This window comes from Bombina bombina, chromosome 6, assembly GCF_027579735.1.
Source record: "Bombina bombina isolate aBomBom1 chromosome 6, aBomBom1.pri, whole genome shotgun sequence".
NCBI lineage: Eukaryota > Metazoa > Chordata > Amphibia > Anura > Bombinatoridae > Bombina > Bombina bombina.
In genome coordinates, this window is record NC_069504.1 from 1,058,090,763 (window position 1) to 1,058,116,823 (window position 26,061).

The following is a 26,061-nucleotide window of genomic DNA, read 5'->3' on the forward strand; positions in this document are numbered from 1 at the left end:
ATGACAGGCTTGATACGGACCAAAGCCTTCACAAAATAGTGAATATCAGGAATCTTAGCAATCTTTCTGTGAAATAAAACAGAAAGAGCAGAGATTTGTCCCTTCAAGGAACTTGCAGACAAAGCTTTATCCAAACCATCCTGAAGAAACTGTAAAATTATAGGAATTCTAAAAGAATGCCAGAAGAATTTGAGAACACCATGAAATATGTCTTCCAAACTAGATAATAAATCTTCCTAGAAACAGATTTACGAGCTTGCAACATAGCATCAATCACTGAATCAGAGAAAACTCTGACTAAGCACTAAGCTTTCAATTTCCATACATTCAAATTTAACGATTTGAGATCCTGATGGAAAAATGGTCCTTGAGACAGAAGGTCTGGTCTTAAAGGAAGGGGCCAAGGTTGGCAACTGGACATCCGGATTAGATCTGCATACCAGAACCTGTGAGGCCATGCTGGAGCTACCAGAAACACAATTGTTTCATGATGATCTTGGAGATCACTCTTGGAAGAACTAGAGGCGGGAAGATATAAGTAGGTTGGTAAAACCAAGGAACTGCTAACGCATCCACCAACTCCGCCTGAGGATATCTGGACAAGTATCTGGGAAGTTTCTTGTTTAGATGGGGAAACCATCAGATCTATTTCTGGAAGACCCCACATCTGAACAATCTGAAAAAACACATCTGGATGGAGAGACCACTCTCCCGGATGTAAAGTCTGACAGCTGAGATAATCAGCTTCCCAATTGTCTACACCTGGGATATGTACCGCAGAAATTTTACTAGAGCTGGATTCCGCCCAAGAAAGAATCTCCAACAGAGGCCAAACCTGAAGAGCCCTGAAAATAGCACTAAAATATTGATTGGTAACCTTGCCTCTTGAGATTTCCAAACCCCTTGTGCTGTCAGAGATTCCAGACAGCTCCCCAACCTGAACGACTTGCATCTGTTGTGCTTACAGTCCAGGTTGGACGAACAAAAGAGGCCTCTATAACTATACAATGGTGTTCTAACCACCAAGTCAGAGAGAGTCGAACATTGGGATTTAAGGATATTAATTGTGATATCCTTCTATAATCCCTGCACTAGATTCAGCATACAAAGCTAAAGAGGTCTCATATAAAAACGAGCAAAGAGAATCGCGTCCGATGCTGCAGTCATGAGACCTAACTTCCATGCACATAGCCACTGAAGGGAATGATTGAGACTGAAGGTTTCGACAAGCTGAAGCCAATTTTATTCATCTCTTGTCTGTTAGAGACAGAATCATGGACACTGAAACTATCTGGAAACCTCAAAAGGTGACCATTGTCGAGGAACTTTTTGGTAAATTGATCCTCCAACGATGTCTTTGAAGAAACAACACTAGTTGATTCGTGTGAGATTCGGCAGAATGTAAAGACTGAGCTAGTACCAAGATATCGTCCAAATAAGAAAACCCCGCAATACCCTGTTCTCTGATTACAGAGAGTAGGGCACCGAGAACCTTTGAAAAGATTCTTGGAGCTGTCGCTAGGCCAAAAGGAAGAGCGACAAATTGGTAATGCTTGTCTAGAAAAGAGAATCTCAGAAACCGATAGTAGTCTGGATGAATCGGAATATGCATCCTGTAAGTCTATCATGGACATATAATGACCTTGCTGAACAAAAGGCAGAATAGTCCTTAGTCACCATTTTGAAAGTTGGCACTCTTGCATAACGATTCAAAATTTTCAGATCCAGAACTGGCCTGAATGAATTTTCTTTCTTTGGGACAATGAATAGATTTGAATAAAACACCAGACCCTGTTCCTGAAACGGAACTGGTATGATTACCCCTGAAAGCTCTAGATCGGAAACACACTTCAGAAAAGCCTGAGCCTTCACTGGGTTTGCTGGAACGTGTGAGAGAAAATATTCTCACAGGAGGTCTTACTCTTAATCCTATTCGATACTCTTGAGAGACAATACTCTGAATCCATTGATTTTGGTCAGAATCTGCCCAAATATTTTGGAAAAATTTTAATCTGCCCCCTACCAGCTGAGCTGGAATGAGGGCCGCACCTTCATGCAGACTTGGGGTCTGGCTTTGGTTTCTTAAAAGGCTTGGATTTATTCCAACTTGAAGGTTTCCAATTGGAACCAGATTCTTTAGGGGAATGATTGGCTTTCTGTTCCTTATTCTGTCGAAAAGAACGAAAAAGATTAGAAGCTTTAGATTTACCCTTAGATCTTTTATCCTGAGGTAAAAAAACTCCCTCCCCCCCAGTGACAGTTGAAATAATTTAATCCAACTGAGAACCAAATAAATTGTTACCTTGGAAAGTCAGAGATAGTAATCTAGACTTGGATACCATGTCAGCATTCCAATATTTGAACCACAAAGCTCTTCTAGCTAAAATAGCTAAAGACATAGATTTAATGTCAATATTGAAGATATCAAAAATACCATCACAGATAAGATAAGCATGTTGAAGCAAGCGAACAATGCTAGACAAATCAGTATCTGTTTCCTGTTGCGCTAAGCTTTCCAACCAAAAAGTTGATGGAGCTGCAACATCAGCCATGGATATAGCAGGCCTAAGAATGTAGCCAGAAAATAAATCACTTTCCTTAGATAAGATTCAAGCTTCCTATCTAAAGGGTCCTTAAAAGAAGTACTATCTTCCATAGGAATAGTAGTACGTTTGGCAAGAGTAGAGAGAGCCCCATCAACTTTGGGGATTTTTTTTCCCCAAAACTCCAATCTAACTGCTGGCAAAGGATACAACTTTTTAAACCTAGAAGAAGGAATAAAAGAAGGATCAGCCTATTCCATTCCTTTGAAATCATATCAGAAATAGCATCAGGAACTGGAAAAACCTCTGGAATAACTATAGAAGGTTTATAAACAGAATTTAAACGTTTGCTAGTTTTAGTATCAAGAGGACTAGTTTCCTCAATATCCAAAGTAATCAACACCTCTTAACAAGGAACGAATATACTCCATCTTAAAGAGATAAGTAGATGTGTCAGTATCTGAGGTAGGATGATCTGAACCAGATAGATCCTCCTCAGAGGAGGATAATTCAGTATGTTGTCTGTCATTTGAAATTTCATTAACTTTATGAGAAGTTTTAAAAGACCTTTTACGTGTATTAGAAGGCAAAATAGCAGACAAAGCCTTCTGAATCGCATCAGCAATAAAATCTTTTATATTCACAGGGATATCATGTACATTAGATGTTGAAGGAACAGGCATTGTACTAGTACTGATGGATACATTCTCTGCATGTAAAAGCTTAACATGACAACTGTTACATACTACAGCTGGAGATATAATCTCTGCTAACTTACAATAGATACTTAGCTTTGGTAGAACTGTTATCAGCAGCAGGGTTCCAACAGTGGGTTGAGACGGGATCAGATTGAGACATTTTACAAATGTAAGAGAAAAAAACATAAAGCAAAATGTATCAATTTCCTTATATGGCAGTTTCAGGATTGGGAAAAAAATGCAAACAGCATAGCCCTTTGAGCATAAAAAAAGGCAAGAGGCATATAGGAAGTGGGGTTGAAATAATTAAATTATTTGGAGCCAAGTATGACGCACAACGCGAAATGAAATTTTTTTGCGCTAACAACATCCGGAAATGACGCAACTCACATCATTGCAGACACAACCTTGTGCAAGGAAACCTGGTGTCAACTAAGACGCCGGAAATTACGAATTTGCGTCACCAAACGTACCTTCGTACAAAAAAAATTCTCGCGCTAAGAATGACGCAATAAATATCAGCATTTGTGACCTCACAAGCCTAATTTTGCCTGCGAAAATTAATGAAAAAGCAGTCAATTTGAAGAAAAGACTTTACCCCAGGTAAGAAAAAATAACTTCCTAAATATGTTTTCCCCATTTTGAAACTGAAAGTCTGCAAATGGAAATATACATAAACCTGACTCATGGCAAATATAAGTACATGACATATATTTAAAACTTTATATTAATACATAATGTGCCAAACCTTAGCTGAGAGCGTCTTAAAGGGACACTGAACCCAAATTTTTTCTTTCATGATTCAGATAGAGCATTAAATTTTTAGCAACTTTCTAATTTACTCCTGTTAACAAATTTTCTTCATTCTCTTGGTATCTTTATTTTAAATGCAAGAATGTAAGTTTAGATGCCAGCCCATTTTTGGTAAACAACCTGGGTTGTCCTTGCTGATTGGCAGATAAATTCATCCACCAATAAAAATGTGCTGTCCAGAGTTCTGAAGCTTAGATGTCTTCTTTTTCAAATAAAGATAGCAAGAAAACGAAGACAAATTAATAATAGGAGTAAATTAGAAAGCTGCTTAAAATTGTATGCTCTATCTGAATCACGAAAGAAAAAATTTGGGTTCAGTGTCCCTTTAAGTAATGAAAACCTACTTACCGAAAGACACCCATCCACATATAGCAGATAGCTAAACCAGTACTGAAACGGTTATCAGTAGAGGTAATGGAATATGAGAGTATATCGTCGATCTGAAAAGGGAGGTAGGAGATGAATCTCTACGACCGATAACAGAGAACCTTTGAAAAGATTTCCCGTGAGGAAAACCATAGAATCAATAGGTGATACTCTCTTCACATCCCTCTGAAATTCACTGTACTCAGAGGAATCAGGCTTCAAAATGCTGAGAAGAGCATATCACAGAAGAAAATAAAGCACAAACTTACTTCACCACCTCCATAGGGAGGCAAAGTTTGTAAAAACTGAATTGTAGGTATAGTGAGGCATTTTGAGGTTTGGGAAACCTTGCCCCTCCAGGTAGGATTGTATATCCCATACGTCACTAGCTCATGGACTCTTGCCAATTACTTGATAGAAATAACCATTACCTTAACAATTTAAATAGTTTTTTTTATTTAAAGGAACATAATACTCATATGCTAAATCACTTGAAACTGATGCAGTGTAACTGTAAAAAGCTGACGGGAAAATATCACCTGAGCATCTCTATGTAAAAAAGGAAGATATTTCTCTTGCAAGGTGTATCCAGTCCACGGATTCATCCTTTACTTGTGGGATATTCTCATTCCCTACAGGAAGTAGCAAAGAGAGCACACAGCAAAGCTGTCCATATAGCTCCCCCTCTAGCTCCACCCCCCAGTCATTCTCTTTGCTGGCTCTAAGCACTAGGGTCTCTCTCGGGAGTGTAAAGTGAATGTGGTGTTAGAATTGTAGTTTTATTATCTTCAATCAAAAGTTTATTTTAAATGGTACCGGTTTGTACTATTTACTCTCTAGCAGAAAAGTGATGAAGATTTCTGCTGAGAGGAAAATGATTTTAGCATGTTGTAACTAAAATCCACTGCTGTTCCCACACAGGACTGAGGAGTACCAGAAAACTTCAGTTGGGGGGAACAGTTTGCAGGCTTAACTGCAATGAGGTATGTTCAGTCATTTATTTCTAGACAAGATAATGCTAGAAGACTGACAAGATCCCCATGTGGGGAGGGTAAGCTATGTTCTCAGACTTAGTAAGGAATTGAATGCTTACATAAAAGGGCTAATATACTGGTTGACACTTATTCAGGGCAATCGATTGTTTGGCTAAGGAAAAATCGTTTTGCAAGACACTTTGAAAGCCCTTTTGGGTTTTTTCTGGGGTTATTACCACATGGCTTTTTTTTAGTCACTTAGGAGTGATTTACTATGCCTCACAGCTCCGGAGTAGAGTGGGAGGGGCCTAATTGCCTCAGATGCACAGTTAGAATTGCAGAGAAGTTCATGCTGTTTCACATGGAGGGTCCTGCTGATGTTTGAGGACATAAAAGAAGCTATATTCCCCCAAATCTGATCCCTAAGGGAAGGTAGGGCCACAGCAAGGCTGTGGCAAGGTGCTGTAGTGATTTAACCAGGTGTTGGCTTTAGGCGTCTCCGGTTTGGGCATTAAGGGGTTAATCGTTTTGAAACTTGGGGTGCAATCTTATTAAGGCTTTAGCTACATACTGTGAAAATTTCAGAAAGATTGCTGCATTTTTCACCGTTTTGTAAAATTGTGTGCTCTTTTTAACTCTTAAAGGCACAGTAACGTTTTTTTCAAATTGTGTTTTTTATTTGATTAAAGTGATTCCAAGCCTGTTTGTGTTCTCTACTAGTCTGTTAAACATGTCTGACACTAAGGAAAATCCTTGTTCAATGTGTTTAGAAGCCATAGTGGAACCCCCTCTCAGAATGTGTCCCACTTGTACTGATATGTCTATACACTTTAAAGATCATATTGTTGCACTTAAGAATGTGGCCCAAGATGATTCTCAGACTGAAGGTAACGAGGGTAGCCCGTCTGCCTCTCCCCAAGTGTCACAACCAGTTACGCCCGTGCAAGCGACGCCTAGTACCTCTAGTGCGTCTAACCCTTTTACATTACAAGACTTAGCGGCAGTCATGGATAATTCTCTTACAGCCTTCTTATCTAAACTGCCCGTGTTACCTGCAAAGCGTGATTGCTCCGTTTTAAGAACAGATTATGAGCATTCTGACGCTTTGGTAGCCGTATCCGATATACCCTCACAACGCTCTGAAGTGGGAGCGAGGGATTTGATGTCTGAGGGAGAAGTCTCTGATTCAGGAAGGGTTCCTCCCCAGACAGATTCAGATACATTGGCTTTTAAATTTAAACTAGAACACCTCCGTGTTTTACTTAGGGAGGTATTAGCTACTCTGGATGACTGTGACCCTTTGGTGATCCCAGAGAAATTGTGTAAAATGGACAAGTACCTAGAGGTCCCTGTTTACACGGATGCGTTTCCGGTCCCTAAGAGGATTGCGGATATCGTTACTAGGGAGTGGGATAGGCCAGGTGTCCCTTTTGTCCCCCCTCCGGTTTACTTAAAGTTTTTGTTCAACAAGGTTTTCTTTTCCAACCTATTGCCTGCATTATTCCTGTAACTACTGCAGCTGCTTTCTGGTTTGAGGCGCTGGAAGACTTGCTCCAGACGGAGACCTCATATGAGGAAGTTATGGATAGAATTAAGGCTCTAAAGCTAGCTAATTCTTTTATCACTGACGCCGCTTTCCAAATAGCTAAGTTAGCGGCGAAAAATTCAGGTTTCGCCATTTTGGCGCACAGGGCGCTATGGCTAAAGTCCTGGTCGGCCGATGTGTCGTCTAAATCCAAGCTTTTGAACATTCCTTTCAAAGGGAAGACCCTATTCGGGCCTGAATTGAAAGAGATTATTTCAGATATCACCGGGGGAAAAGGCCATGCTCTCCCTCAGGACAAAGCCTTTAAAACAAAGAACAAAGCTAATTTTCGTTCCTTTCGCAATTTCAGGAACGGCCCCGCTTCATCCTCTCTGGCTGCAAAGCAAGAGGGTAATGCTTCACAGCCCAAGGCAAACTGGAAACCTTACCAGGGCTGGAATAAGGGTAAACAGGCCAAAAAGCCTGCAGCTGCCACCAAGACAGCATGAAGGGGTAGCCCCCGATCCGGGACCGGATCTAGTAGGGGGCAGACTCTCTCTCTTTTCTCAGGCCTGGGCAAGAGATGTACACGATCCTTGGGCATTAGAGATTGTTGCCCAGGGATACCTTCTAGAATTCAAGGACTCTCCTCCAAGGGGAAGGTTCCACATTTCTCCTCTGTCTACAGATCAGACAAAGAAAGAGGCGTTTTTACGCTGTGTAGAAGATCTACATACAATGGGAGTGATCCACCCAGTTCCAATTGCAGAACAAGGACTGGGGTTTTACTCAAACCCAAAAAAAGAAGGAACTTTCAGACCAATCCTGGATCTCAAAATTCTAAACAAATTCCTCAGAGTCCCATCATTCAAGATGGAGACCATTCGGACAATCTTACCAATGATCCAGGAGTGTCAATATATGACTACCGTGGATCTAAAGGATGCGTATCTGCACATTCCTATCCACAAAGATCATCACCAGTTTCTCAGGTTCGCCTTTCTGGACGAGCATTTTCAGTTTGTGGCTCTTCCTTTCGGGTTGGCCACTGCTCCCAGAATTTTCACAAAGGTGCTAGGGTCCCTCCTGGCGGTTCTAAGACCGCGGGGCATAGCAGTGGCGCCTTACCTAGACGACGTCTTAATTCAGGCGTCAACTTTCCAAAGAACCAAGTCTCACACGGAGATTGTATTGGCCTTTCTGAGATCTCACGGGTGGAAGGTGAATATCAAAAAGAGTTCTCTCTCCCCCCTCACAAGAGTTCCATTCCTAGGAACCCTGATAGACTCGGTAGAAATGAAAATATTTCTGACGGAGGTCAGAAATATAAAACTCTTAACTACTTGCCGAGCTCTTTATTCCATTCCTCAGCCATCTGTGGCTCAGTGCATGGAGACAATCGGACTAATGGTTGCGGCAATGGACATAGTCCCTTTTGCTCGGATGCACCTCAGACCACTGCAACTATGCATGCTCAAACAGTGGAATGGGGATTATGCAGATTTGTCTCCTCAAATTCAGTTGGACCAGGAGACCAGAGATTCTCTTCTCTGGTGGTTGTCTCAGGATCACCTGTCTCAAGGAATATGTTTCCGCAGGCCAGAGTGGATCATCGTAACGAGCGACGCCAGTCTGTTAGGCTGGGATGCGGTCTGGGACTCCCTGAAAGCTCAGGGCTTATGGTCTCGGGAAGAAGCTCTTCTCCCGATAAACATTCTGGAACTGAGGGCTATATTCAACGCTCTTCAGGCATGGCCTCAACTAGCGGCGGCCAAATTCATCAGATTTCAGTCGGACAACATCACGACTGTAGCTTACGTCAATCATCAGGGGGGAACAAAGAGTTCCCTAGCGATGACGGAAGTAACCAAAATTAATCAGGTGGGCGGAGGATCACTCCTGCCATCTACCCGGAGGTATTTGCCCAGCTGACTCAGTTATGGGGCACCCCAGAGTTGGATCTGTTGGCGTCCCGTCAGAACACCAAACTTCCTCTCTACGGGTCCAGGTCCCAGGATCCCAAGGCGGTATTGATAGATGCTCTAGCAGCGCCTTGGTCCTTCAATCTGGCTTATGTTTTTCCAGCGTTTACTCTCCTCCCGCGTCTGGTTGCCAGAATCAAGCAGGAGAAGGCTTCTGTGATTCTGATAGCGCCTGCGTGGCCACGCAGGACTTGGTATGCAGACCTAGTGGACATGTCATCTGTCCCACCATGGACACTGCCAATGAGGCAGGATCTTCTAATACAGGGTCCGTTCAAGCATCCAAATTTAGTTTCTCTACGTCTGACTGCTTGGAGATTGAACGCTTAATTCTATCAAAGCGTGGGTTCTCTGAGTCAGTTATAGATACTCTGATTCAGGCTAGAAAGCCTGTCACCAGGAAAATCTACCATAAGATATGGCGGAAATATCTTTGTTGGTGTGAATCCAAGGGTTACTCGTGGAGTAAGATTAGGATTCCCAGGATATTGTCCTTTCTCCAAGAAGGACTGGAGAAAGGATTGTCAGCTAGTTCCTTAAAAGGACAAATATCTGCTTTGTCTATCCTGTTACACAAGCGTCTGGCAGAGGTACCAGACGTTCAAGCGTTTGCTCAGGCTTTAGTCAGAATCAAGCCTGTCTAAAAACCTGTGGCTCCGCCATGGAGTTTGAATCTAGTTCTTTCAGTTCTTCAAGGGGTTCCGTTTGAACCTTTACATTCCATAGACATTAAAGTGAAGGTTAAGTTACCTTCATCTCTATCCGGAATAATATACTTTCCTCAAAATGAATATGAGTATAATTCATCATTTTTTTTAATTATGAGTGTAAATAAAGTTATGTCCTTTTTTACTCACTGTTTGATGGTCTGCAAATTCAAATTTTTTTTTTCCTGTATGGATCACGTTTTTATGTTAGCCTATTGAAAATCTGGCCGTTAGGCGGCCGTCAATCAACGTCATTAGCCTCCTTTGCAATATGCGCATGCGCTATATTTTTTCTTTCCTCCTGACTCCACGCGCGCTCCAGATTCGTGCATGCGTAATTTTATCTTGAAAAATAAGAACTAGGCTTTTATTTCTACAGACAATACGGATGGCTACATGCGGTGAGGAAATTACTTTTACCCGGTTTCATCTGGCGGCTCATCTGATTCCAAGCAGGTAGACAAAGAAAATGTTCGCCAGATAAAACTCAGTCTTTATTAGCATCTTTAAAATTACACAGTCTTTGGAGTACTGCAACAGAGTAAAGAAATCAGGCTATGACTACGGCTGTTTAAGCCGTTCTGTGCTACGCCAGTGTGCTTGTGTCATTTCTTTACTCTGTTGCAGTACTACAAAGACTGTGCAATTTTAAAGATGCTAATAAAAAGTGAGTTTTAATATATCCTTTATCTGGCGAACATTTTCTTTGTGTACCTGCCTGGAATCAGCTGAGCCGCCCGATGAAACCGGTATCCTGCAATGTGATTGGACAAGACAGACACCCCCCCCCCCCCCCGAAAAGAGGAGGAGTAGAGTTTCCAGCTCCACAGGGACACCAGCCTCGTAGAGATACCACGGACACATGAAGTTAACAGATATCGCTGTTTGTGTCGGAAGTGTGTTAAGGGGGCACAGGGCTAGTGGAGCTGGTTTCAACTGTTTGTTTTCATTAATTTAACGCATGCACAATTCAGAAGGGGTTGCCGGTTAGCGCATGCGCAGTGGAGAGGGATGTCGTGAACGCGCTTTAGAGAGATGTATAGAGCGGGTGGGACCGCTCTATACGTCAAAGATCAGAAAAGCAGGAAATAGGGTTTGGGAGGAGTCGATCATGGAAACGGTAGGGAATGATAAATCTTCATATTTTGCAAAATATAAATTATATAGAGAAAACAAGTTAGCGATTCACTTATTATAAGGATTAACAAATGCTTTGATGTGTTACAACCCTGAAAACTTTACCTTCACTTTAAGTTGTTATCTTGGAAAGTTTTGTTTTTGATAGCTATCTCTTCTGCTCGAAGAGTTTCAGAATTATCTACCTTACAGTGTGATTCACCTTACCTGGTGTTCCACGCAGATAAGGTAGTTTTGCGTACCAAGCCTGGTTTTCTTCCTAAAGTTGTTTCTAACAAGAATATTAACCAGGAAATAGTTGTTCCTTCTCTGTGTCCTAATCCATCTTCGAAGAAGGAACGTCTATTACACAATCTTGATGTAGTTCGTGCTTTAAAGTTCTATTTACAAGCAACTAAGGATTTCAGACAAGCATCTTCCTTGTTTGTTATCTATTCTGGTAAGAGGAGAGGTCAGAAAGCGACTGCTACCTCTCTTTCCTTTTGGCTGAAAAGCATCATCCGTTTGGCCTATGAGACTACTGGCCAGCAGCCTCCTGAAAGAATTACTGCTCATTCTACCAGAGCAGTGGCTTCCACATGGGCTTTCAAAAATGAGGCTTCTGTTGAACAGATTTGTAAGGCAGCGACTTGGTCTTCACTGCGTACTTTTGCCAAATTTTACAAATTCGATACTTTTGCTTCTTCGGAGGCTATTTTTGGGAGAGAGGTTTTGCAAGCAGTGGTGCCTTCCGTTTAAGGTACCGGTCTTGTTCCCTCCCTTCATCCGTGTCCTAAAGCTTTGGTATTGGTATCCCACAAGTAAAGGATGAATCCGTGGACTGGATACACCTTGCAAGAGAAAACAGAATTTATGCTTACCTGATAAATTACTTTCTCTTGCGGTGTATCCAGTACACGACCCGCCCTGGCATTTAAGTCAGGTAAAAAAATTTTTGTTTAAACTACAGTCACCACTGCACCCTCTGGTTTCTACTTTTTCTTCCTAACCTTTGGTCGAATGACTGGGGGGTGGAGCTAGAGGGGGAGCTATATGGACAGCTTTGCTGTGTGCTCTCTTTGCTACTTCCTGTAGGGAATGAGAATATCCCACAAGTAAAGGATGAATCCGTGGACTGGATACACCGCAAGAGAAAGTAATTTATCAGGTAAGCATAAATTTTGTTTTTACCTCACAACTGCCTCAGCTCAGCAGAGTAAGTTCTGTGTAAAAAGTTCTACTCAGCTGCAGCCCAGCTGCAGGTAAAAAAAAAATAACAGCAGCCAATCAACATCAGCAGTGCTGAGGTCATAAACTATTTTACTGTGATCTCATGAGATTTCATTGTAAACTTCCTTACACTGAATAGAGTGCACGAGGCTCAACCCTTCGGCTGTCCCGGGATAGACATACTGATATGCTACTTAGAAGTCCTTTACAATGGGATGTGGCTACTGAGAAACTTTTGAGGTAAAATATCTTTCTTTTTTACATAGAGATGTTCAGGTGACATTTTCTAGTTGGCTTTTTACAGCTATACTGCATCAATTTCAAGTGTTTAAATATTTGGGTATCATGGCCCTTTAACATATTTCATCTTTAATGCTTTCCCCTCCCGTTTCACACTTAGAAGATTGTTTGTAGTGGAATAGATCTGCACAAGGACCTATTCAGTGAGCTTCTTGAAACTTAGTATGGGTTGATTCTGTGTACATAGATTTACAGGGGAGCAATGGCATTAAAGGGAGAATAAAGTCAAAATTAAACTTTCATAATTCAAAAAGAACATGCAATTTTAACAATTTTCCAAATTGCTTCGTTCTTAGTATCCATTGTTGAAAGCATACATAGTAAAACTCAGAATCAATGCACTACTGGAGCTAGCTGTATGTACTGTCTCACCAATGTGTTCAGCAAGGCCCCAGAAGAGCATTGCTCTCGTTCATTAAAGGATACTAAGAGAATTAAGCAAATTTGATTATAGAAGTAAATCTGAAAATTGTAAATACATTTTAAATAGCAATGAGCAGGGTGGTTAAAAATGAAAAAAAAGTTATAAAATAGATGCGTTCTTTACATCATATGTTGAGGATCCACAAGACATCACATATGGGAAGTTACCCTCCTATCCACTAGGAGGAGGCATACAACCCAACATACCAGAGCTTTAAATACTTTCTACTATCCTGAATACTTAGTATTTGCTTCCCTAATGGAGTGAGGTGCATTCTGAAGTACTCCTCATTGAAAGGGGCTCTCTAACCAATCTAAGACCCATTTCCTCCTCACAAGTGCTTTGTCAGATAGAGGGGTATATAACGAATTGTCAGCTAGGCAGTGATAGAGCTTTTCCTGGTGTGAAATGTCACAGGACTTCTAGGTGAAATGTGGATTTATGCAATATGCAGCAATTCCATACAGTGTGCCACTCAATGTGGGATCCACAGCCCCCCTCCCTAGGTAAAATACAAGATTTTATAATTTATTATTTTTTAAGGTAGCCCTCAAACAGCTTTCTTATTTTCCCGTGCCTAGTTAAGTTTCTGTTCTCATTTCTATCTAAGCAATGACGAAACAGGCATTCCTTTTTCTGTAGTTTAAAACAATTTTCCCTCTTAATTCTGAGAATACTGTAATTTGAGAATATATTTCTAAGGTGGATGCAGCTATTTCCACTCTTGCCAGCCATTCTTTTTCTTTTGAGGATAGTTCCTCTTTTAAGGATCCTTTGGATACAAAACTTTTTTGTTTTTGTTTTTTTCCTCTATGGAAAGTCCTTTCAGTTTGCAGGCGCTTTTAGGCCCACTTTAGAGTTGCCTGTGTAGCTGCTGTTTGGTGTAACAGTCGTTCAGAAGTTATTTCTGGAGAAACTGCTCCGAATGAGATCCTGGATTGCCTAATTATTCTGAGACATGCAAACAGCTTTGTGATGCAGCTGTGGAAATGATTATTTAATGCTAAGAATGTCGGGAATCGGGTGCCCACTGAGCCATCTGTCTCTAGGGATTCTATTTCTCATCAGATGAGTTCCCTAACATCAGCTCTTACTACGCATGCAGGTAACCCAAACGCTACTGATCCTTTCTACGGAGTGTGGCCTGTTCCCACCGGAGGTTAGGACACGGTTCCTCATGGCCATATCTTTGGCACTGGCGCATCTGCATCTCCTGGGAGTGTGCTTACGATATTGTCCGTGTTTCGTTAACTGGGGCTCGTCAGGCGTGGGATCGCCTGGTCCAGTTCAGCCTTCCAGGGGAGCGACTGCCCCTAAGGCCTTGGGGTCAACATTTGGGGCCTGTGTTTCCTTTTCTCCCGGCGGAGGTATGTTGCGCCTTTCGTTCTGGGACCCCTGTTGGGCTGTCCGTTCTTCCTGGGCGATAACCTACGGGTTGCCTTATCTTTTATTTTCATCTGGTGAGGATGATTTTTATTGGGTTAAAGATCATGTTGTGGTGTGATGTTTCATTCAGGAACTTTCCTCTGGAATCGATACTCATGATTTTGTTCGCTTTGTTTACAAAAGTCTGTTCTTTATCCCTCGATCATCGGGGAGACTCTATGTGGCCTTGACAGTGCTGGGGCCCTTGGTTTCAGGCTGGTCCTGACTGGGTACAAGTCCTTCTGTCTTTGAGGCCAAGTTCAGACACATGACACTTATGTCCGGTATGTCCGGTGAGATGCCTAGTCATCACAATATGATTGTGTGATTGTCTTGTTTTAAAAACTTCAACTAGCATCCTGAGAGGACTTGAGGATCTGTGGTTGCTTAGGGGCATGGGGGATTGGTTCAGTCCTCATTTACCTTTCAGTCTAGTGGGCCGGGACTCCGTTGAGATCCACGGCGACATGCTCAGTCGTTTACAATTTTTCCGGAACTAGAGTGTTCCTCCCCGTTGTGGCTTGGAGGATTTAGGTCCTTCATACCGCTGTTCTTACGGTTTTGCCTTTCTTGGTCTCTTTGGAAGTGTCCTTTTAGGACTTATTCCTTTTAGAGGTTCTCTTCCTTTGGGTCGAAATTTTCTGGACTTCGGTTTTTGTGGCGGCCTTGGCCGCTTAGTTAGGAAGTGAAGGCCGTGAGGCTCTGTCTTCCTTCGGGAGTTAGTCGTCTCCATATCAGGGGCGATAGGAGGTGTCTCTTTTTTTCCAAGCTTTTTGCTTGGGGGATGTTTTTCTGCCTTGGTTTGGGATGCTTTGCATTCTTCTCCCTTGGTTGTGGTCCTCTGGATCGTTAATCTGAAAGGATTATGGAGACTAGCCTTTCTTCTACTCTATTTCGGGTGACTGTTCTCATTTTCTTTTCCCTTAGTGCTGCCCTTGGGGCCTTTGGGCTCTAGAGAAATTGCGTGACTTTGTTGCTGCCTAGTACCTTGCTGGGGGGGGGGGGGTTGACCTCTGGCTAAGGGTGGTCTCTTCCCTTTGGGCTGGGAATTGCGAGTGAGTCCTGTACCCGTTCTCTCGGTTCTTATCCCCTGTGAGGTCCGATTGCTTCAGACGGGGTATCTTGTGTTTCCTGAGGGTGTCATTCGTTCTAGGACGATTCTGGTTCCCGGGTCTGGAGTTCTTGTCTTGGATCCTTCTTGGATGTCTGGAGACTTATGATCCGATGGACTGGTTCGGGACAATACCACGATTTTTTTTTTTTTCAGGGATCCTATGTTGCAACATAGGGCCTAGCTCATTGGGCTTGCGAGCAGGTAGGCCAGAGTTCTCATCCACCTTCGGGTACTGGTTATAAACTTTAAGGCTTTACTTGTCATTCGGACAGAGTGTGCTCCTCTATGGGGAGTTTTTTTTTTTCTCTGTTGATAAACAGTGGTGTCTGGATGATTTTTCATTCGGTCCGTGTTTTGATCACACTATGGCTTCATGTCTTGTGGACATGTATGCTGTTATCTGTGCCCTTCCCTTTGGAGGGGATAGTTTATCTTCCTTATGAGTTGGGGTTTTCTTCTCAAGGGGTCCTTGTCCTGCCCTGTGTGTAGGAGGTAGGATCAGGTGGCTTATTTCTGTAAGGGGCAGCATCTGCTGCTCTGTTCCACCTGTTACAGTCTCTACGTAGAGAGACCAATTTCCAAGAGAGTTGTGATGGGTCTTTCTATGGATCTATTGCACTTTTCTCTGTTCCAGGTCCTAGGGGGTTCTCCTTGGGAGTGCCTTATTTTGGAGGAGCGGATTGGGTTGGCACCCGAGCTCTGTGTGGGTGGGTGAGTCCCCCCTTTTTTCTTCCATTCCCTGGGGGCTTGTGGTTGGGGTCTTCTGTCCCCCTGACTATCAGACATGTCTGTCGCTTGGTCTGGTGTTGGAGCAGGATCTGAGATCTGTTGCTCTATTTCGTCCTCTGAGCATTTGAGGTACAGTAAGCCTTTTTGAGGTTTCTCCTTTCCCCACATTCAAGATTTGTGTGAAGGACTGGCGGCTCTTAGCCTGCGACATTATCCGCTGGTTATTGGATACTTAGCAATCTGAAGGATCCTATCTTCAGCTGCTTTTTACTTACCCTGCAAGTATTAAGTTTCAGAGTCATTTTTAGATGACTGCAGCGTGCAGTGTTTTTGTTTCAGGTGTTCGTCAGACCTATCTGAGCATACTGCACGAGGTTTCATTCTGATTATTTCGGTATTCTGAGATACCTTTTTTGCGACTTGGGGACCTTCGTCTTCAGTTGCTTTCTAGAGTGCACTGTTAGGGGAAGATCCTCTCTCTGTTTCAGACTCCCGGCCTTATCCCATGAATTTCTGTATTTCTGTGGTCTGGGCATTGCCTCCCCTTGTTTCTATGAGACTGGTTGGGTCTCTGTTAGCCTGACCCGGTTTCTTGGGTTTTTGCTCTGTTTTTATTTAGGACTCATTGTGCCCTTTTTAGGGTTTTTTTCTGGAGTTCCTTATGCTAGCTGGAGGTCTAATCAGCCTTTCCTCCTTTTGAGGTTGATAAAATGAACGGCGCCTTGAGTCCCTTAAAGGGGATTAGCCGCACTTTACAAGTACAATCATGTTTTCTCCGTGCCTTTTCTTCCTTGTGGAAGAATACGGTAGTTTGTTCCCTTTCTTTAGTAAGGGGTGTGTTGTTTGGGGACAGACTGCTGGGGACGGTGTCTCTTGGAGGCTGTTGACTCAGTCGAGTCTAGTTCCTGCGGTCTCTATAGCAAGGCTGTGGACTATCTGCGGGTCAGTGTCCTTGGGTCTTTTCCTTTTTTCCCAAATTTGTTCTCGGCTACGGACGAAGCGGGATTTTGTTGGGTAGGGGTTTTCAGGCCAGGTGCCCTCAGAATGGGCCGCCTCTTGTACCCTCCCGTTTTTTGCATTGTGTCCTTTATAGCTTGGGTATTTTCCTAAAAGTAATGAATGCAGCTGTGGACTCTTTCCATTTATGAATAAAAACTTAAATTATGCTTACCTGAAAATTTTCTTTTCTTCAGATGGAAAGAGTCCACAGCTCCCCGCCCGTATTTTTTCTGTGGGGCGTCTGTTATTTTTGTTGTTCTGGCACCTTTTCAACCTGATGTTTCTTCTACTGTTTCTTGTTCCTCGGCAAAATGACTGAGGGATGAGGGAAATGGGAGGAGCATTTGTTTTATTGGTGTGAATCCAAAGGCTACTCTTGGAGTAGAGTCAGGATTCCTAGGGTTTTGTCTTTTCTCCAGGAAGGTCTGTAGAAAGGGTTGTCAGTCAGTTCTCTGAAAGGTCAGATTTCTACTTTATCTATTCTTTTACATAAGCGTCTTGCAGATGTTCAATCTTTTTGTGAGGCCCTGGTCAGTATCAGGCCTGTGTTTAAACCTGTTGCTCCTCCTTGGAGCCTTAACCTTGTTCTTAAAGTTTTACAGCAGGCTCCGTTTGAGCCATTGCATTCTATAGATATTAAGTTGTTATCTTGGAAGGTTTTGTTTCTTATTGCTATCTCTTCTGCTCAGTTTTGGAACTCTCGGCTTTGCAGTGTGATTCGCCTTACCTTATCTTTCTTTCAGATAAGGCGGTTATTCGTACTATATTGGGTTTTCTTCCGAAAGTGGTTTTGGATAGAAATATTAATTCGAAAATTGTTGTTCGCTCTCTCTGTCCCAATCCTTCTCATAAGGAACGTCTGTTGCACAACTTGGATGTTGTGTGTGCTCTAAAATTTTACCTACAGTCGACTAAGGATTCTCGCCAGTCTTCTGCCCTGTTTGTTTCTCAGGAAAGCGTAAGGGTGAGAAGGATACTGCTACTTCTCTTTCCCTCTGGTTGAGAAGTATAATTTGTTTTGCTTATGAGAATTACAGCTTCGGTGGAACAGATTTGCAAGGCTGCAACTTGGTCATCTCTGCATACTTTATCTAAATTTTACAAATTTGATACTTTTGCCTAGGCTGAGGCCTCTTTTGGGAGAAAGGTTCTTTAAGCGGTGGTGCCTTCTGTTTAGGTCTGCCTGTCTTGTTCTCCCTCCCTATTCATTCCGTGCCCTCTAGCTTGGTTATTGATTCCCACTAGTAATTGGAATGACGTCATGGACTCTCCATATCTTAGGAAAGAAAACAAAATTTATGCTTACCTGATAAATTTCTTTCTTTCTGGATATGGAGAGTCCACGACCCCACCCGTTATTTTTTACTAAACCTCAGGCACCTCTACACCTTTGTGTTATTCCTTTTTCCATTTCATTACAGTCGAATGACTGGGGATTATAGGTAGGGAAGTGATACTTAACTGCTCGTTGCCTCCTCCTGCTGGCCAAGAGCGATAGTGATATTACCACTAGTAATTGGAATGACGTTGTGAACTCTCCATATCCAAAAAGAAAGAAAGAAATTTATCAGGTAAGCATAAATTTAGTTTTTCCATGGCATGTGATGATATAGGTCAGATAAATGAAGTCTCCTCACACAGCAGTTTCAGAAGGACATACTGTTAATGAGCATACAAAAACGTGTATGTGGTCGGGGGGGGCGGGCGACAAAATGCTTACTTAACTCTTTATTCATATATAGTCTGTTTTTCTCTAATATGAGCTATCCATTTTTCCTATCATCTTTCTCTTAGACAAAATTTACCCTGCTAGTAGAGACTTTATGCAGTTTTTTTTTGGTGTGAGGTGTGTTTCTATTCCTGTTCCAAAAATGCCCTCTCCTTCCCCATAGAGTACACGTTAATGGCAGAGAATGTGGAGCGATGCTTCAATAAGGCACTACTCAAACACCTGCCTGATGACGAGGCAGATTCAGACTGGGATAGCTGGATTCTAGATGATGAAAAAGAAAAGCCCCAGAAACGACGGAGCTACTCAAGACGTTCCAAAACTGGGGGCTGGAGAAAAAGCAAAGAGGAAGAGGAAAACCATAGGCAGACTCCTGATATGGGCAAACCACGCAGGTCATCTCCTAAGAAGGGTGATAATGAGGACAGGAGACCCCCCATGATGACGGCTGACATGTCACCACTTTATTCTCATCCATTGCAGTATGGTGGCATGCCAAGGCAATTTCTGCACCCGATAGACAAGGTGAGAACAACCCTTTGTATTATGCAACTAATTACTGGTAATACAATGGAAAGTAAATAAAAATACTTATGTACGTAATCATGTCCATCCTCTTTCAAATACTTTACCTGCGCAGTGCTGGCAGTGGCATATATTTATCAACAAAGATGCAGAGTTATCGTCCATAGTGTGCGTTTGTGTGTGAGCAGGCACAGTTTTTAAATGCAGGTTCATGAGGCATATGTACATATACTGAAGGCATAGTAGAAAGTAATACGTGGGCATTGTAGGAACGCTTATATTCAAAATGGGAATGCATGCGTATCCTTTTCAGTATTGAGTTTTGTCTCCTTTAATTTCATGTGTTTTTTTTGTTTTGTTTTCAATACCAGAATTAAAAGCCAAAATTAGCTCACCAAAGTAACTACTGAGCAATTGCTATTCTACTACTTTTTGCACGATGAAAAAAAATGATCGGTATAATCAGTGCTGATCTTACACTTTGCTTTATTGTGATATCATGGTATTTCACCATAATCTCATGGGATATCCCATTAGATATTACATGATTTCATAGTAAACTTCATTAAAGGATGCATGCTACCTAGAAAGTCCCAGTAAATTCATCATAATTGTGTCTTTAAAACTTAATCTACAATGGGATGTGGCTACTGAGGAAAATTTGAGGTAAAATATCTTCCTTTAAGTAAAAAAAATAAAAAAATGTTCATGTGATATTTTCTAGTGAGCTTTTTGCAGATCTACTGTATGTCAAGTGATTTTAGCATATGGGTAACATTCCCCTTTAATGTATTTTTTTTTTTTTTTAGTTTTTCTACATACTTTGTGAGGGTCTTAATTACATATATGCCATTATAACTTCTTTTTTTTTTTCTTTTCTTTTGTAAACAGCCAAGAGCCCCTTCAATGCATGCTCCATTAAGGGGCACTAACCCCAGCCTTGCTTATGGAATGCTGAGGTTTCCAGAACCACATGTTGGTGATCCCAATCAACAAACCCACAACTACAGAATGCAGGTAACGTATCTGGCCTAATTCTCTCTCTGTTGGGGGGGAGGGATAATAAATTACTCTGGGTAAAAATGTCATTCTTCCATGATGATGTATTCAGCTGCTGAATATTTCCGTACCCCAGATATCGGCAAAGTTTAAACATGTTTAATACAAATTAACATCTTATTTGCTCCAATAGCCAATCTCCATCACCTTCTGCCTTGGAGGAGCCAGCTTAAGTCTCTAGACAACAAGGTTATCAACAGTCATAATATTAGTATAAAATGTATTGTTCTGCATTTGTTAGTTATGGTAAGATAACAGGGTTAGCTTTGAAGTCATCAGGGTGCAGTTAAAGATCTGTGATTTAAAAAAACAAAACCTAATTTTCACAGTTAAATTTGTAGAGGTTTTTCCTCTGCTCCCTTTTAATGTAATTTAAAGGGACACTCAAGTCAAATAAAATGATTCAGATAGAGCACACCTTTTTAAACAACTTTCCAATTCACTTACATTATATAAATTTGCACAGTCTCTTATATTTACACTTTCGGAGGCACCAACTGAGCATGTGCAAGATTCACAGAATATAAGATTGTGCATTTTGTGATTGGCTTACAGCTATCACGCGATGCAGTTGGAGGGAAAGTAGAACTAACTTAAAAATATTGTCAGACTGAAATCGACTACTCATTTGAAATTCCACAGCTGCATTCATTACTTTTGGACATTCAGAGCCTGGCCATCAGTAGGAGGCAAAGACACCCCAGCCAAAGGCTTAAATACCTCCCCCCCACTTCCATCATCCCCCAGTCATTCTTTGCATTTCATCACAGGAGGTTGGTCGAGAAGTGTCATAAGTCTGATCTCTAATGGAGGGTAGTACTCTTCACAAAGGGACTGGAGTTTTAAGTAATCCTGTCAGCCTCTCAGTGAGAGCATGGATGAAGGTTAGAGTCCGGAGATGCAGGGAGAGTCTTTCTGCGAAACCATCCCATTACATTTTAACAGCTCCTTGGCAATCAGCGTTGACGAGTTTCGCTGCCTGCCTTTATTCACTCAAGTCCATGTCAGAAGCGAGGCTACTATCTGTCACACTTGAAGGGCCGTATTCCTGTTCCACGGCGCAGATTCCGGTAAGATAGTTTCATTTTATTTCGATATGTGAATGTAATGTTAACGTAGGAGCAGGGTCCCAGTGGGACTCCTTTATCTTAAGGACTAGAGGGTTAATATCTCCTGAAAGGGGTTATTGAAAAGGGGGAACTTTAATTATGTTTATGTGATTCTATCTGCTAATGTGTAGTGATACTAGGGCTCATGGTTATTTGGAACATAACTGGGTTAGCCTTATCAGTTGGCGCGGTTTCTTTAGACTTGCACACACTTTTTGTGAATTTCACGGTGCACCTCGTGACCGGTTACGTTGAATTACACTTCCGTATTCTGACAGAGTGGCGACGGAGAGAGTCTGGTTCACAGGAGGTGGTGAGTGCCCCAGCAATTGGGGGTGTAAGGTGCAGTTTAGTGCTTGTCCATATTTACAATCCCAAAATTTTGGAGGGTTCTGATTTTTTTTTTTAGAGACGGATGTCTCCGATTCGGAGAATGCGTCTTGCGATGAATATGAAATGACCCGAGTTATCCATGCCCATCGGTTATGTTCCGATTGCCGTTCTAGAGTGCTCTCTTCTCCTGAATCAGGAAGCCATCCGCCCCCCGATGCCATGTCCTGTGAGGCGTGTGCCCCCAGTACCTTTTCTTTCTACGCAAGCAGGTGTCCCTATGGCTGATGCTCCTTCTCCGTAAGTCGGCTTGTTTCCTCCAGAGGTTACGGCACCGTTCCGCATGGCCATATCTATGGCGCTGGCTCATTTATATCTCCCAAGTGAAATATTTTGAAGGTACTGTTTGTGTTCTGTCAACCGTGAGATCGCTGGATTCAGTTAGACCTTCTGGGGAAGCAATGGCCTGCGAGACTTCAGGGGCCCCACCCTCTGGCCCGGGTTCGTCCATCAATCCGGCGAGGGATAATTTTGCCTTCCGTTATAGGCTAGCACGTCTTCGTGTCCTACTAAGGCATGTTTTGGCAGTGCTGGAGGATCCCAGTCCTAGTGGGCCGAGGGATCCTCGCCTTCTGTGCCAGATGGCATGCTGGGTTAGACGTATGGAGATGAAACCAATCTCCTTGACGTCTTCGGGTTTTTTATCTTTCTTTTTTATGTATCGGTTCCAGTTCTGAGCTTAGGTGAATGGGGCCTCTGATCGGCTGGTCCTGTTGGCGTGCCCATTCTCCTTGGGCGTTTACCCATGGGTGCTGCCTTTTATTTTGATCCGGTTAAGATGTGTTTGATTTGCTTTAGTAAGCTAATGTCTGATACAATTCTGTTTTTGGAACGTTCCTTCTCTGAAACTGATACATGCAATTTTGTGGTTGTGTGGGCACTTCCTCGGAATTTGCACATTTTTTGTTTAAGAGCATAGTTATGTTTCTAGTTCACTTATCGATCCTTGCGGGTTGATTTTTCTTGGACCTTGGACAGTTCTGGAGTGTTCTTGTACCAGGCGGGTACTGGTTGGTCGCTAGCTGCTGTTCCTTTACGGTCCATGTCACCCTCATATGTGCTGATTATCCTGTCGGATTCTGGATGTCACTTTGGCCTATTGATCCGGGCTCGGATCCTACTACAAGGTATGGGGCCTAGTGTTTAGATCCAACGCTTCCTAGGAAGTTTGTGAGCTCAATCCAAGTTGGTCTTCCTTGCAATTTGCTTGGAATATGTGACCGACTTTTTAAAGCTTCTCGTGGTTTCTAGAGGTCTTTTTGGACTCTGAACCGTAGTGCTCCATTCCTTTAGAGTTTGAAGATTTGGATGACCTCCGGATGTCTGGAGATACCAGTTATTCCCTTCTTGGGTTGGGTCATCTGTGTCTGGAAGTATGGGCATGTCCTTCCTGTTTTTTTCAGTATCTCGCTTGCTCTTTTACTTGGGAGTGCAGGTGTGTGGTTTACCTCTTCTTCTGTCTTCTTTCTTCTTTCTTTTTTTCTCTCCCGGTTTAGTCCTCTGGTCAGCTTGGCTACCAGGTGTTGCTCCCATTGTTATCCTGTTGCAGGGATTTCCGGGAGACTGATCTTGTAAGGATCGCTAGAGATATGTTGTCTTCTCAATCTAAGAGCTATCCTTTTGTAATCCTGTGGCCGTTAGACTCTCTGGTGTTGTTCTTCGACCCTCTAGCAGATCTAGCCTTTTGGGCTTGCAGGTAGGAGGTCCAGGGTCAGATTGATACAGCCCTTCGCCTTTTTGAGGTCAAGTAGCTGGGTTCCATTTATTTACACCGGCGTGTAGATCAGTTAGTAAAGCCAGTCTACAATAGATTATCTCAAGATCCAATGGTGCTGGTTGCCATTTTCTTAGGCCGATTAAGCTGTTTTTCCAGACTCTTGGTTTTGAGGCTGTTGCTAGTACCCTATGTCTAAGGACTTTGGAAAGGTTCTATCTAGGGTACTCTCCTCCATAGGAGGCAGCTTAAGGGCTCCTCAGGAGGTTAGATCTTTTGATCGGTCCAGTTTCTCTGGGACTCTGACTTATGGCAATGTCTCTTGCCTGGATGCGGGCATGGGTGGTTCAGTTTATTCTTGGGGCTTGGATCTCCTGCGTGTCCCTTTTTGAAGGGGGCAGGGTTTTTCTTTTTGGCTCTCATGGGAGATTGATATCTGCCTGAAGTTTAATTTTGAGGTCTCTCTGACGGGTCCCTACTTTGTCTTCTGGGGCATCTATTGCTTTGCTGTAGACTTTCAGTTGTATCAACTGAGCTGGCGCTAATGGCCGAAAGGTTTTCGCCTCTATTGGTAGGGTGTTTACCGTTTTTTTTTTCTCTCTACTCCTCTTCTCACCTGGTGTGGGGGATGAGTTTCTTGCGTTTGCCCTCCTTTGATTTGGTGGTACCTCAGTATTTGTTAAGGCCTGTGGTTCCTTGTTTTTCTCGCTTCTGCAGGTTTTTCCCTTCCTTGCGTACTCAGGATCACAGGGCTGGATTCTGGTATTAGGACGCTGTGGTGCAGAGCACTGTCTTTTTCTGTCATGGCTCATGGTAGCATGCCAGGTTTAAGTAGCGGTCAGAGCTCTACACAGAGGTTTCGCTTCCTCGTAGACCCATCCTTTCTTTCCCAGAGGTCTGAGCGGAGTTTTGGTATTCTGTTTTCGGCTTTGTCAGCCTTTGGGCTGGGCCCATTACCTTAGAGTGAAGGTCAGGGATTGGTCTGCTCTGTTAAGTTTTGACCGTGTACTTCAATCAAGTCTGTTCTCCCCTTCGGTGGGGGGTTCTTAATGTCCAACTCTCCACTAGTGGCATCTGCTGCTGGGATGGGACGCTCCTTGGGGGTCCGGAATTTTACTGGATGGGAGCTGTTGCCCATGTCTCTCGGCGGTTCTCGTGGGGTGAGGTCCCACGATGGCTTAAGGTCAGCTTTGCTACCTTGAGATTGGTCATTGTGAGTTCTTGTTTAGAGGTGGCTCTGTGTTCTCACGAAGAGCTCTTTTTTTTAGCTGCTAGGACAGTTAACCTACCTATGCTGTCTAGTCTAACGGGTTTTCGACTCGACTATGATACGATGGGGAACTCGCAGATTTTTGGTATACCATATGTTGTATGGTGCTGTCATGGATCTGAGGGTGGCCCTCTGGTCATCCTAGTGATCATTTTTCCTGGGTATGGAGTTTTTCTCTCTAGTCCTTGCTTTTCTAGTGAGTTCATTTCCCTGGGCATTGGTCTTGTAGCAACCTTGGGTTTGCTCTAAGTTTTTTGCCTTTTGAGTTCTCTTTTTTTTCCCCTTGTTGGATGTTCTTTTTGGATCTCTTATTGGGTCCTCTGTTCTCCCTCTCGGGAGTAGATTGAGGTTCTTTTCCTTTGGGTGGGGGGTTTGTTTTGTGGGAGTCAAGAGCCGCAGGGCTGGCTCCTCGGAGGCTTTTGTGCTCAGCGGACTCTGGGGATCAGAGTGGTCTGTAGCACGGCTTTTGCAGATTGCGTAACTGATGAGCAGTTACCTGGGCTTCCAGGGTTTTTTTCCCCCTTGTCTTTTACTGATTGTTTGTTTTTTTTTGTTTTTTGTAGGGTGTTGGGTAATTTCAGGCTGTGGTACCTTTCGAAGGGGCCGCCTTTTGTACCCGCCCTTTGTAATGAATACTGTTGTGGACTCTTCCCGTTTAAGAAGAATAACTTAAATTATGCTGACTTGGTAATTTTCTTTTCTTCTGACGGGAAGAGTCCACAGCTCCCCGCCAGCATTTATCGATGAGCTGGCTGTATTTTAGTGAGGGAAGTGGGGGAGGTATTTAAGCCTTTGGCTGGGGTGTCTTTGCCTCCTCCTGGTGGCTAGGTTCTTATTTCCCAAAAGTAATGAATTCAGCTGTGGACTCTTCCCGTCAGAAGAAAAGAAAATTATCAGGTAAGCATAATTTTAAGTTTTTTATTATGCCTTTAGTGATTGTTATTCTAATGTGTTTATTGGTCCTTTAACAAGAAAGAGTTTGTATTATACCACAGGTTTATACCTTTAAAGAACCAGAAAATACATTAGCTTTGCATAATCTACAAATGCACGATAAAAAGACAATGCAATAGCACTTAGTCTGAACTTCAAATGAGTAGTAGATTTTTCTTCTGCAAAATTTCAGTTATGTCTATTTCCTTTCCCCCTGTATCATGTGACGGCTATCGGCCAATCACAAATGCATATACATATACTGTGAATTCTTGCACATGCTCAGTAGGAGCTGGTGACTCAAAGTGTAACTATAAAAATACTACACATTTTGTTAATGGAAGTAAATTGGAAAGTTGTTTAAAATTGCTGCTCTATCATGAGAGA

The 26,061-nt window shown here is 42.7% G+C and overlaps 1 protein-coding gene across 1 annotated transcript in view; it reads left to right on the plus strand.

The window, feature by feature from the left end:
• LOC128664882 (chromatin remodeling regulator CECR2) overlaps positions 1-26,061 on the plus strand; it is a 246,728-nt gene that overhangs the window by 165,433 nt on the left and 55,234 nt on the right. Inside the window, exons 14-15 of the mRNA XM_053719678.1 lie at positions 18,838-19,199; positions 20,091-20,216. Of these exons, the coding sequence (XP_053575653.1) occupies positions 18,838-19,199; positions 20,091-20,216 (488 nt within the window). The remainder of the gene's footprint in view (positions 1-18,837; positions 19,200-20,090; positions 20,217-26,061) is intronic.